Below are 12,313 nucleotides of genomic sequence, written 5' to 3' on the forward strand. Positions count from 1 at the left end.
ATGGGTGAAACGAGTTAACAGAGATTAATGTACAAGAACTCTTTCTCTAACATTGTCAAGAGATAAATCAAAGGGAGATAACTTAGATAATTCTGAGCCAACAGCTTTTTATTTCTGTAAAAGTTTGTTTTAGAAAGAGTTTTGGTGTCTTGCAAGTTACACTCCTGAACAAATATGACAATTATAAACAATCTTGTGATAAACATTGTTGGCAAACAGTTCCATTGGGAAATTATTCATAAAATCACAGAAAAAATAATTTTGGATTTATATAATAATAGAAACATGTGTTGTATTGCTGGCTTGACAGATTATATTATGATGTTTTCTTTTCATATAAACATACTATTTAAATTGAAAAATTCTCATCAAAAGACATTAATTGTCCAGTTCCCATTGATTGTCATCAAGTTGAAATATGTGTTTATGCTTGCAGAAAAATAACTTCAAATATTAGGCATCGTATGAAATTATTCATATAATTTATACATTGATTATAGATTTTTCCAAAGATTTTCTCTAAATAGTTCTGAAGTAAATGTGACATTTTTTTGTGCAAAACCTGACTTCAATTATTTGATCCTAGCATGTTATGCTAAATATTAAAAGGTAAATATTAGATCATTGCTGAGTGAAATGCATTTGAAAATATTTTTATATTTGTTTGATATAGTACAATTATTTAAGATATTTTTATTAAAAGAGTAAAAAGAATGCATTTTTATTAAATAAAATGTAATATGACTATTTTCATCTTTTAGTGACAGTACCATCTTATGGTGCACCACAAACTGTAGGAACTCTTGTTTCAGGTAAGAATAAAATTATCTCATCACGAAATACATCTCTGCATTACTCTCTTTTGGATTGTTGTTAAAAATAATATAAAAGTATAAATACTAACATTTCTGAAGTTTTGAGATGAGGATTGGTTATTTGTAGTATTATTCATCGGACTACTGTTCTCATATTGAGTGTGATTTTCACAACGTTTCGGTCGATATAACCTCCAACCTTCTTCAGATGTATCTTGTCAAACTCAGGAATGTTTCTGTTGAACTCGGGAATTTGAACAGAATTTCGACCGGAACCCTTTATTTACTTCACGGGGGTCGTGTGCTCTTGTTCCGTCAGCCATGACTGGATAGAGGTCCTAAGTAATTCGCATATGTATATTTCGGTCACTCATATGAAGGATTGAACCTTCAACCTTTAAGAGAATATCACTTTTACAATTGATTTTCCCCAGTACTCTAACCACTGCGCCGCATGTCCTTGTGATATTCTCCTGAAGGTTGAAGGTTCAATCCTCAGCGTGGACGACCAAAATATACATTTGCGAATTACTTAGGCCCTCTATCCAGTCATGGCTGATGTAACAAGAGCATGCTACCCTCATGAAGTGAATAAAGGGTTCCGCTCGAAATTACGTCCAAATTCCCAAGTTCAACAAGATACACCTTTTTTTTTTTTTTTTTTTAAATCAATTTTCACCTCAAACAAGACACAGTGCCACTTTAAAGTAGAGGGCTACTATCGGGGACATAAGGTTCAGGGGCATTATGAAGGGAGATGAGTAGCAAGATGATTGTTCACATTACACTTGAATTTCTGCATATCAATACAGTTGGGAAAGCAGAATCCTGGAAGCAAGTTCCAAAGTCTTGCAGTTCTGGGGAAGAAACTATTGGAGTAAAAGGCTTTCTTACACCTAGGGATCTCTACTGTAAAGGGGTGGGACTTAGTTGTTTGTCGGGGGTAGTCACGTCGAAGAGGTACAAGTGCTTGTAGTTCATCAGAGCATTTATCATTAAAGTACTAGTAGAACAGGCAGAGGGATGCAACATTTAGTCGATGGGACAGAGGCTGAAGCTTAGATGACAGTTCAGAACCTATCAGGTTGGCGACTCTCTTTTGAACCCTGTCCAGGAGTGAGAGACAAACAGCAGATGCACCAGCCCAAAATGTGACAACAGTACTCCATACATGGGGGAAAGGTGGACTTTTAGAGGTCCAGGATACTTTCATGCATAAGTAGTTTTCTAGCACGGTAGAGAGAGCTCACCTTCTTTGTAGCAGCCTTGGCAATGCTCTCAATGTATCTATTCCAGGTCATGTTCCCTGTAAACGTTAGGCCAAAGAGTTTAAAAGAAGTACTTTCAGGTAATGTGTTCTTGGCCATTGCTATTGGTGATAGAGAAGGTTTCTTGTAGTTATTGAAGGAAACAAGCTTAGTCTTGGCAGCATTGAATGTGACCATCCATTTTTGTCCACATTCCACTACAGATTGGAGGTCATCCTCTAGTCTTTCTGCCATTTCCTTAGATATGTGTTCATTTGTTTTCCCCTCGTGCCTATTATAGAGAGTGGTGTCATCAGCAAATATACCCATCTCCGAAACAATTTTATCAGGGAGGTCATTTATGAATATCAAGAATAATAAAGGTCAAAGATAGACCCCTGAAGTACTCCCGCATTTATATCATATTGTTTAGATGTATGACCATTGAGGACAACTTGGATTTTTCTCTTACTTAAGAAGGATTTAATTACATTATGTATTCTTCCAGTGATACCATATGATCTAATTTTCCTTAGAAGACCATCATACCATACCCTATCAAAAGCCTTAGATATATCGAGGGCTACCGCTCTACCCTCCCCTGTTTTGTCCAGTGAATGGTATATACGTTTGGAGATTAGAGTTAAGATACCTGCTGTGGAACGGGCTTGCCTAAATCCATATTGTTTGTCAGTCAGGAATTTAGCAGCTGTTAGGTGTTGGACTAGGGTTTGATTAATTAAGGATTCAAATATTTTGGCGAAAAGTGGGAAGAGGCTAATGGGATGATAATTTAATGGGGCAGTTCTTTCACCAGAATTCTTGAAGACTGGTACCACAGAAGCGGTTTTCCAGCAGTCAAGAAAGCAAGATTCGTTAAGGCATTTATTGTAAAGCTTGGAGAGAACTGGACCAACCTCAGCAGAGCATTTTTTAAATAGCACAGCCGAGATTAGATTGGGTCCACATGCTTTTGAGGTGTCTAGGTTTTTTATGATACCATGTACCTGAGAAGGGGTGATTTTCAAACGTCTAGTGTTGCGTCTGTCCACAAAAGAAAGTCGGGGAGGGAGTGGTGTGCCGGGTCCAATGTGGAGTTTGAGGCAAACTGACTGACAAACAGATTAGCGTTGTTGCTTGGCATGCAAGCAACCTAATGATTGTTTGATAGTGGGGGAATCGTTGACTACCCATTATTTACTACACTGTTGTAGATTTTTCAAAAATCACAGGTTCCTAATTTCTGTGCTTCGATATGTTTTCTGGTGGTTTCAGTGTAATCTGTCTTAGCTGTCGCTATTACTCTCTTATAATTACTTCTAGCTTCTATATACTTCTGTCTGTTGTTACTGGACTTTTGTCGATTGAATCTGCCACACGCATGCTGCCTTTGAGCAATGGCAGCTGCACAAGTAGAAGTAAACCATTGGTGAGAATGGGGCTTGCTATAGAATTTCTGTGTGGGAACATGTGCTTCGATTGCAGTTTTAAACACCTGAAGAAGGTCGGCGGTCATATCGACCGAAATGTTGTGAAGATCACACTCCAGATGAGAACAGTAGTCTAATGAATAATAATACATATAAATACTAATATATTAAATGCACCTTCATGCCTGTCATCACTACTCCGTCCTGGTTCCAGAAGACTGTGAGCATGACCTTGCCAGCGGAGGGCTGCACACTTGCCTTCTTTGGTGGTGGTGAGTCCAAGTGTTTCCACTGCATTGACTTGGCTTTGGTCTCTGGATCATAGTGATGGACCCAGGTTTTATCCTGTGTAATCAGTCTTTTGAAAAACTTTGACTCATCTTCTTGGCACATCTCCAAATTCATCCTCGAGCACTCAACACGTTCTCGCTTCTGGAATTGTGTGAGCAACCTGGGAATCCATCTGGTAGACACCTTATGCATATGCAAATGGTCATGAATGATAGTTTCCACAGATCCTGTACTAATCTTGATATCTTGGGCTATTTGACAAATAGCAATGCACCGATCTTCCAAAATGGCAGCCTCAACTTGATGGACAGATGCCTCATCAATGGTAGAGGGGGGGGGGGCAGGTCTGGGAGCTATTTCCACAGACTTCCGGCCATGTTTGAATTCCCGATGCCAGCGTTTTACAAGGTCATATGATGGGGCATTATCACCATAAGTTGCTTTCATTTCATCAAAAGTCTCCTGTGGTGTGCGTCCTTTCAAATACAAAAACCAGATCACTGCTCGACATTCGACAGGCTCCATTTCACACCTGACTCAGTTCAAACACCTGTAAAACAGAAACAACGATTAGTTCAGAGCTGTAATTTGCCACATAACCCATAGAGATATAAATCATTGCACATGAAAAATTTCAGCTAGATCAGACAACTGGAAGTGGGTCAGGGGCATTACTTATTGCACGCTCCTCGTATATCATGGTTATTCTTCACTTATTAAATGTTTAATGGGTTGCATGCGTCATGTTGTACACAATATTTTGCTTAGTTTATATCGTTATTTCTGCAATCTATAAGACTTATCAGAATATTGGTTTTAGAATGCTCCTATAAATATTTGTTTATGTTGAAATACATACCACAGAAAGAGTAAGATTTTCTTCTAAATTCCGCATCTAAGAAATAAATCCAACGTAGATAACTTAGATAATTCTTGTCCAACATGTTTACGTCTGCAATATTTTGTTTTGGTAATTGTTTTGATAAATCAGTTAAAATTCTAAACAAATGTGACAATTACAAACATCCTTGTGATATGCTGAGACAAGGTCATTATCTACAATAACTCATTGGAATATTAAAACAATATATGGGCAATTGCTGAATGTAATGTATTTGGAAATATTCTTATATGTGCTTGATATGATACAATTATTTAAGAGATTTCTTATTAAAAAGATAAATGAATTACATTTTTCTATGAACTAAAATTAAATGTTCTTCTAATCATTTAACAGAAAAGACAACAATTGGTGGGCCTAGTATTGCAGTATCTCAGCCAGGTAAGAATAATATCTTATCACAAAATACATACATGCAAGATTATTCTCTTGAGATTTTGGTTAAACATTGTTGTGTTTGTATGAATGTCATTTGTTGCAAAACACTTTCTATGAGCATAAAACTACTTATTAACAATAGAAAAAAATGATAACTTTACAAGAAAGATATTGTAAATAATGTGAGTCGGCCGTCTTGGTCCATACAGTTTGCCAAGGGAGACAATCATACTTCTTTAGAGTTATTTCCCTTTATTTCTGCTTATAACAGAAATAATATAACAGCTTAAATACTAATATATCCATTGAATTTATTATGTATGTAAACTGTACAGCAGTGGGATCTATATAGGCACAAATATTTCTAAAATAAGACACATATGATAATTACATTTTTATTTTTAATTTGATTCACCTCCAATAAGGCACACTGCCTTTGAGACATAAGGGTTTACTTTAGATTGGGGACCAGATCAATAAGAGAGTCTTAAGCAGGAAGTTATGCAGAGATGCATGTTCTTATTACATGTAAATTTCTACATTTTACCAGAGTTGTGAATACAAGAAATAGAAAAGGAATTCCAAAGACACGTGGTGTGAGGGTAGAAATCATTTTAGTATCTATTGACTGCTACAATGAAGGGTGTGATTTTGTTGCTTGACAAGTTGATTTAGAGTGTTTATATTGGCAAGGTACATGTGTAGCGAGTTCCTTATAGCATATTCTGTCCAAGTACTTGTAAAACAAGCATAGGGATATAATACCGTGGCGATGGGGCCAGGCTTGGTGCTTGGCAAACAGTGTGGAACTTAAGGTTAAAGACTTTTTGGAATCAGTTCATGAAGATACTAGTGGTTGGTGCATCAGTCTAGATATGTCAACAGTTTGGCCTATTCCTAGTTTTTTTATTGTTTATGTATTATTAATTAATGTTATTATTGTGGGGAAAAGAAGTAAAGAGAGCGAGACAGAGAGTCGAATTTACGAGGTTCTTTCGTAGAAAATATATCAACATAACAAACAAGGTTAACTCTCAATTTATAAAAGGAAAAAGATTTACTACATTTTAGGAAATATTTTCATTGAAAATAATAGTTCATTTATGAGTGAACAAAAGGGGGAAATTAGTTTGAGATTTCGAGAAAGTTTGAGTTGATAATTCCAGAGCCGTGATTAGTTCACGGGTCTGTAAATCGTAAAGAAAACTTCCTCACTCAACTATATAAAATAATTTTCACTGAAAGTTTTTGAGTAGAGTTAATTAATCACTCTGGAAGGTTCATTGAAAAATGTAAGAAGTTTTAAAATAATTATTTTCATAAACTTAATTTCAAGTGAGCATACGATAATAAAAGGGGGAATGCACAAGTTAGTTACTGTTTCTGTGTCTGTGTGTTCGCCTACATTGTCTGATTAGCTGACTGTTGTGTTCAAAGTGTTTTGTCGTGTTAGAGTTGAGTTGCAGACAGTAGTGATATATGCCTTCCAACACTATCTCTGAATTTTTGTTAACTGTTTTTTTTTGGAAAATACAGAGCCCTTTTAAAGATTCTCATCGTCTCCCACTGACACCAAATTTCCGACAGCTTGGAAAATTCTCTGATTGGTCAAAAAATCAAAACATTGAATTTAGTAATTTAGTAAAAAAGTGCCTCTAGCCGCATGCGCAGACAACGTTTCGGGGCACTTGAACTTCCAGCAGCGAAAGAATAAACATCGTAGCTCACCATAACAGTACTCCATGCCAGAGGTATAGAATACTGACAGATGTGAGACGTTCTCTAGCTTCATAGATGTAGTCCATTTTCTTTGCAGCAGACTTAACAGTATCTTCTATGTATTTATTCCAATTCATGTTATTTGTGAATGTTAGGTAGAGGAGTTTGAATGTTGAAGACTGTTAGCAGCCATTGCAATTGTTGGTTGGGAAGGCTTCTTATAATTGTTAAAGTAAAGGAGATTTGTCTTAATAACATTAAATGTGACCATTTATGGGCACTTTTCATTCCATTAGAGATTATTTACTATGAATTCAGTCATTGCTATAGATATGTGTTCATTCTGATTTGCTCTCAAGTTGAGAAAAAAACCACTGTCATCAGCAAATATATTCTGACCATTAGAAAAGCAGAAATGAATGTTGCAAGATTTTAGCATTTCAATCATTAAAAAAAATAGTTATTCCTAAAACCAAAGGAATTAAAAGATATTTTTTCATAATACTAACGATTATCGGATTTACTCAGTATTTCTTATGTATCAAAGATACCTCATCTCATGTCTTTCCAACTATTTTCTACACAAATGCATGCTCACGGCTATCTAAGCTTTGCCAGTTGCAGCTAGCTATAAAAGAACAGTTTTGGTGTTATTATGATCACAGAAACATGGCTGCATCCAGTCGTTCATCATCAAGAATTTCATCTCAATGCATATTCTATCTTCCCAGGTGATAGACAGAAGAGAAAGGGTGATAATATTGCTGTTTGTTCAAAATTATCTCTAAAACAATCGTTTTGTTAACTACCCCTATTTGCTCAACCAAAAAGTATGATGCCATTCTTTGTGGACTGTGTGATAAGGATGTTTGCCTTCACAATTTGATGGTCTATCGTTCTCGAGTAGTTATTTCTGATGACACTAATTATCTCAACGCTATAAGAGCATCAGCTATTAACCAGCTGGATTATCTAATTTTAGTGAATGTCAATCATCTAGGTATCTTCAGTCTGACGTTTGAGAGATCAATTTCTAGAAGTAGCAGGTGATTGATTTCCCTCTCAAACACATTTCCAAACAGACTAGAGTTTGCAACAGTCACTGATTCTCTATGCTTGATCTTGTATTCACTTGCTCCTCCAGATAAGTGACCATGCAGGTTTGTATGCCTTTGCTTTTAGCAAATCTACTTGGCTACCAAATTTCATGCTTATTTGATGCCACAACTCTTATGACTGAGCATTACTCATGGTGATGAATCTCTGGTCCACCTATGAATATACCTGTATTCAGCTTACTCTTTGGCAGTTCTGCTTAAAGAACCAAAACCTTGGGCTCATCAAAATAGTGAATCAAGAATAAGTGTTGTACAACAACACATGGGAACAATTTCAAAAGTATGATTTTCTGAAAGCATTTAATGAATCAAGTAGTTTGTTTTATGAGACAAAAAGCGGTATTAGAAAAGGAACACTGCAGGACATGTGTAGTGTTTCTACATCCATGTCAAAGTGAACAGTCAATTGAAAAATCAAATTGTCAAACTGAAGAATGAAAATGGCTTTTATGTGGACAAAGCCAGCCAACAATGTAGCATTTTAGTGACATCTTTTTCAAAATCTACAGAAATGATCATAGCTGAGTTGCTTCATCATTTTTTAAGGAAACTCAACTAATGCATAATTTTTCATATCATAAGTTATTTTTAGTTGGTAAATACAAACAAGATAGTTTTCACCCAAAAATAAATCAGATACTTACTTTATCCATTGCTTGTCTCACTCTTTTATTCATTCAATCATTCAGGGTTATCTACAGATGTTCTGGTGCATGTCTAGAGTGATCAACATCTGGATGATCAAATAGTGACAACAAAAGGTCAGAATCAGTCAGGGTGAAAAGATTTCAGAAAGTAGGAAAGGAAGGCAGCTATAGACCACCCACTGAATAAAGAGGAAGAGTAAGAATAGGAGTTAGAGCTGAATATTAAAGAGAGAGAGTAGATTTTCCAAAGAGCTGCCAAGCAGTTAAGCAAGTATGTCTCTCAGAGCAGGTTGATGCTTTGTTACTGGAAGAGTTTTAATGTTTTACAAAATCCATAATTATTTTAAATAAATAGAACAGTTAAAAAATATTCTTGCTATATGCATTATTGACAAGTCGTTCCATAACGAGATTATTTATAAAACTGGAAAAAAATTTTTTGGAGATTTGTAAAATTTATGAAAAATGTAGTCATACAAGCAAATAGTATACAGCTGGCTTAACAGATTATATTATAATGCTTTCTTTTTATATGATATTTAAATTGAGAAATTTTTACAGTTGGATCAAATTGATAGATATATCAAGATGATATTTATTCTAGCAGGAAAATAATTTAAAATATTGAAACTTTATTGCCACACACATAAAATTATTCACATATTTTATACATTTTTAATAGATTTTTTAAAATTCTAAATAGTTCTGGGTGAAATATGATATTTTCTGTATAAAGCATAACTTTAGATATGTAGCTATAAAATGTCAAATATAGACTGTCGCTGAATGTCATTTAGAAATATTTTTAGACTTGTTTGATGTGGTAGAATTATTTAAGTTTTTTTTTTTATTAAAAAGGTAAAGAAAAATACATTTTTATGAATCAATATGAACGTTTTGATCTTTTAGTATCTATGGTATCAATTTCTGCGCCACAAGCTGAAAAAACAGGTGAGAATGTTACTCATCATTAAATACATGTATTACTATCTTGAGATTATGTTTATAAATAATATAAAGCTGTAAATAGTAATATACTAATTGAACTTATGTATATAAACTGTATTTCAGTATGACTAATATAAACTGTATTTCAGTATGACTAATATAAACTGTATTTCAGTATGACTAATATAAACTGTATTTCAGTATGACTAATATAAACTGTATTTCAGTATATAAACTGTATTTCAGTATGACTAATATAAACTGTATTTCAGTATGACTAATATAAACTATATTTCAGTATGACTAATATAAACTGTATTTCAGTATGACTAATATAAACTATATTTCAGTATGACTAATATAAACTATATTTCAGTATGACTAATATAAACTATATTTCAGTATGACTAATATAAACTGTATTTCAGTATAACTAATATAAACTGTATTTCAGTATGACTAATATAAACTGTATTTCAGTATGACTAATATAAACTGTATTTCAGTATGACTAATATAAACTATATTTCAGTATGACTAATATTAACTATATTTCAGTATGACTAATATAAACTGTATTTCAGTATGACTAATATAAACAAATGTTTGTAAAATATGTTGTAGTAGCATTAGAAAAACAAAATGAACGTTGCAACATTTTAGCATTTCAAATTTGTCAAAAATCATTGGCTTTTTAATTCTTTAAATAAAAACGTGATTTTTTGCAGATTTACCATAAATTACTCGAGTATTAAATATATGGAACATAAAACGTGTACTGACATTTATTATCTATGTAATAAACGTAGGCAGTAGAAAAATTTTCATATCGTTATGGTCCCCATCTTACGGATAATAATAAACTATTCCAATTAGGGGTGAATATGCCTCTTTTTCACTGTTATCAAAAGATGTAACCCAAACATCCTGCTAGTCTTTTTAAAAGCATGCTCTTAGGAGAAACTAGATGTATACTTTGAAAGAGACACTACAAAAAAATGGTAAGAGTTAGTCCTAAAATCAGCACATGGGTTGAACAATATTACAAAATCTTGCATAGGAGATCTATTTCTCTGACGTTGCAATAACTCAAACAATTCTAGGTTAACATGTTTAGCTGTACAAGGTTTTGTTTTCAGAATAGTTTTGATGTTATGAAAAATTTGTTCAAATTTTGTACAAATACGAATCGTTGTCAAATGTAATGCATTTAGATTTGCTGTTTGTTATGGTTCAATTATTTAAGAAACCTTTCAAATCAAAAAATTAAAATATATATATTCATGAACTAACATGAAATGCTATTTTTATCATTCAGTTGAGGAGACAACTGTTGGTGTGACCCAAACAGGAACAACTCCCGTTTCAGGTAAAAATAATATTATCTCCTCAATACATACATGTACTACCCTTATGAGATTATGATTGGAAATAATATAATGGTGTGAATACTAATATAACCATTGAATTTATGGTGTATCTAATTCATATCCCAGTGTCATTTATATAAGTGAATATGTAAAAAAAAAGACAAGGAGAACAGCAAATTGGTAACGTGTGATAATAGCATTAAAAATGCAAAATAAATCTAGCAAAATGTTAGCATTTCACATCATTCAAAAATAGTTGGCTTTCATATTCATTATGTAAAAGAAATTAAAAGAAGCCATTTTTCTTCTTTTTTATAAAATATATATTCAAACTTATATTAGGGCTTATCAACACTTTTCAATGAATTAAAACAAACTGATAATTATCATGTAAAAGTTTCTGTATTAAAGTTATTTTCATAAATTCTTATGTGCATCACATTTGCTATTCGATTATTGAAGCTTTTTAGTGAGTTGCTTGTGTAATGTTGTACACAATATAACAGACATGGAAAACAACAGATTTGTACTAGAGAATGAATACGTTATCAGACAAAATACAAAAAAAAAGAAAAAACAATAAATGTTGCCTGGGTTTCATACAGAGAGATACCATAACCAATTGATAACTAAATATTATTAAATCTGATGTTGTACAGTTATTAATACTAGCAGAACCCGTTAATCAGTGTTGCCCGGTGGAAGCATGCCCCTCCTTGTAAAAAAAATAAACTACGGTTGTTGTTGGTGACCAATCTCCAACGTCCCTAATGTTAAGAACGGGTTTCAGAATAAACATCCCCAACCTCCTCATGTTAAGAACGTCGTATGAAATAGACACAACCAACCTTGCCATGATAAGAACGGCTTTCGGAATAGACACCCCATTTTATGAGGGGAGGGGGGGGGACTATCAAAGTATTTGCCCTAAGTTCAACCTTGATACATGTTGTCAGCATACTCATCCACAAAGACCATAAAACAAAAAAAAGTGGAGGTGGGTGGCAGTGTCATGTGGAGAGAAGTACACGTTTAACTCACTCATGTGTAGAACTGTGAATTACAGTGCATAATGCATGTCATATCTTAAAAACTACTTGTGTCCACCAAAGTTAAAATAGATTGTCTTATTCAGCAGAGTCTAAAACCTATAGAAGTCATCAGTTTAAAGGAAATGGTGTAGTTGGTGCTAAGGTAAAAAAGTACCTAAAAAAAAAAAAATTAATGTCTTAGCAGTGTGAAAAATGATTCCTGAAAAGAAAACTAAATAAAAAACTATATTAAAAAAATACAAACAAATAAGTATATTCGTAGGCAATGTAATAAAGAGAAAATTTGTACTTTAGTGGCGTAAATTATTTGACATACAAAGAAAGTAAAAAAACAAAAAAAAAAACTAGCGTAAATTTAGTCAAATACAAACTGAATGAAAAGTAAGGAAAATGATAA

At 33.5% G+C, this 12,313-nt stretch overlaps 1 protein-coding gene and 1 long non-coding RNA gene across 2 annotated transcripts in view; one reads left to right on the top strand and one right to left on the bottom strand.

Annotated features, from left to right (window-relative positions):
- The window catches only part of LOC145291527 (uncharacterized), a 1,250,821-nt gene that overhangs the window by 856,646 nt on the left and 381,862 nt on the right, over positions 1-12,313 (top strand). The window contains exons 89-92 of the mRNA XM_080137518.1: positions 762-812; positions 5,021-5,065; positions 9,456-9,497; positions 10,813-10,863. Coding sequence (XP_079993644.1) covers positions 762-812; positions 5,021-5,065; positions 9,456-9,497; positions 10,813-10,863 — 189 coding nt within the window. The remainder of the gene's footprint in view (positions 1-761; positions 813-5,020; positions 5,066-9,455; positions 9,498-10,812; positions 10,864-12,313) is intronic.
- The window catches only part of LOC145291528 (uncharacterized), a 122,959-nt gene continuing 119,187 nt past the window's right edge, over positions 8,542-12,313 (bottom strand). Inside the window, exon 4 of the long non-coding RNA XR_013869453.1 lies at positions 8,542-8,632. This is a non-coding gene — a long non-coding RNA (uncharacterized LOC145291528). The remainder of the gene's footprint in view (positions 8,633-12,313) is intronic.

The sequence above is a fragment of the Euprymna scolopes genome, chromosome 12 (assembly GCF_053919585.1).
Source record: "Euprymna scolopes isolate OS-2025 chromosome 12, ASM5391958v1, whole genome shotgun sequence".
NCBI lineage: Eukaryota > Metazoa > Mollusca > Cephalopoda > Sepiida > Sepiolidae > Euprymna > Euprymna scolopes.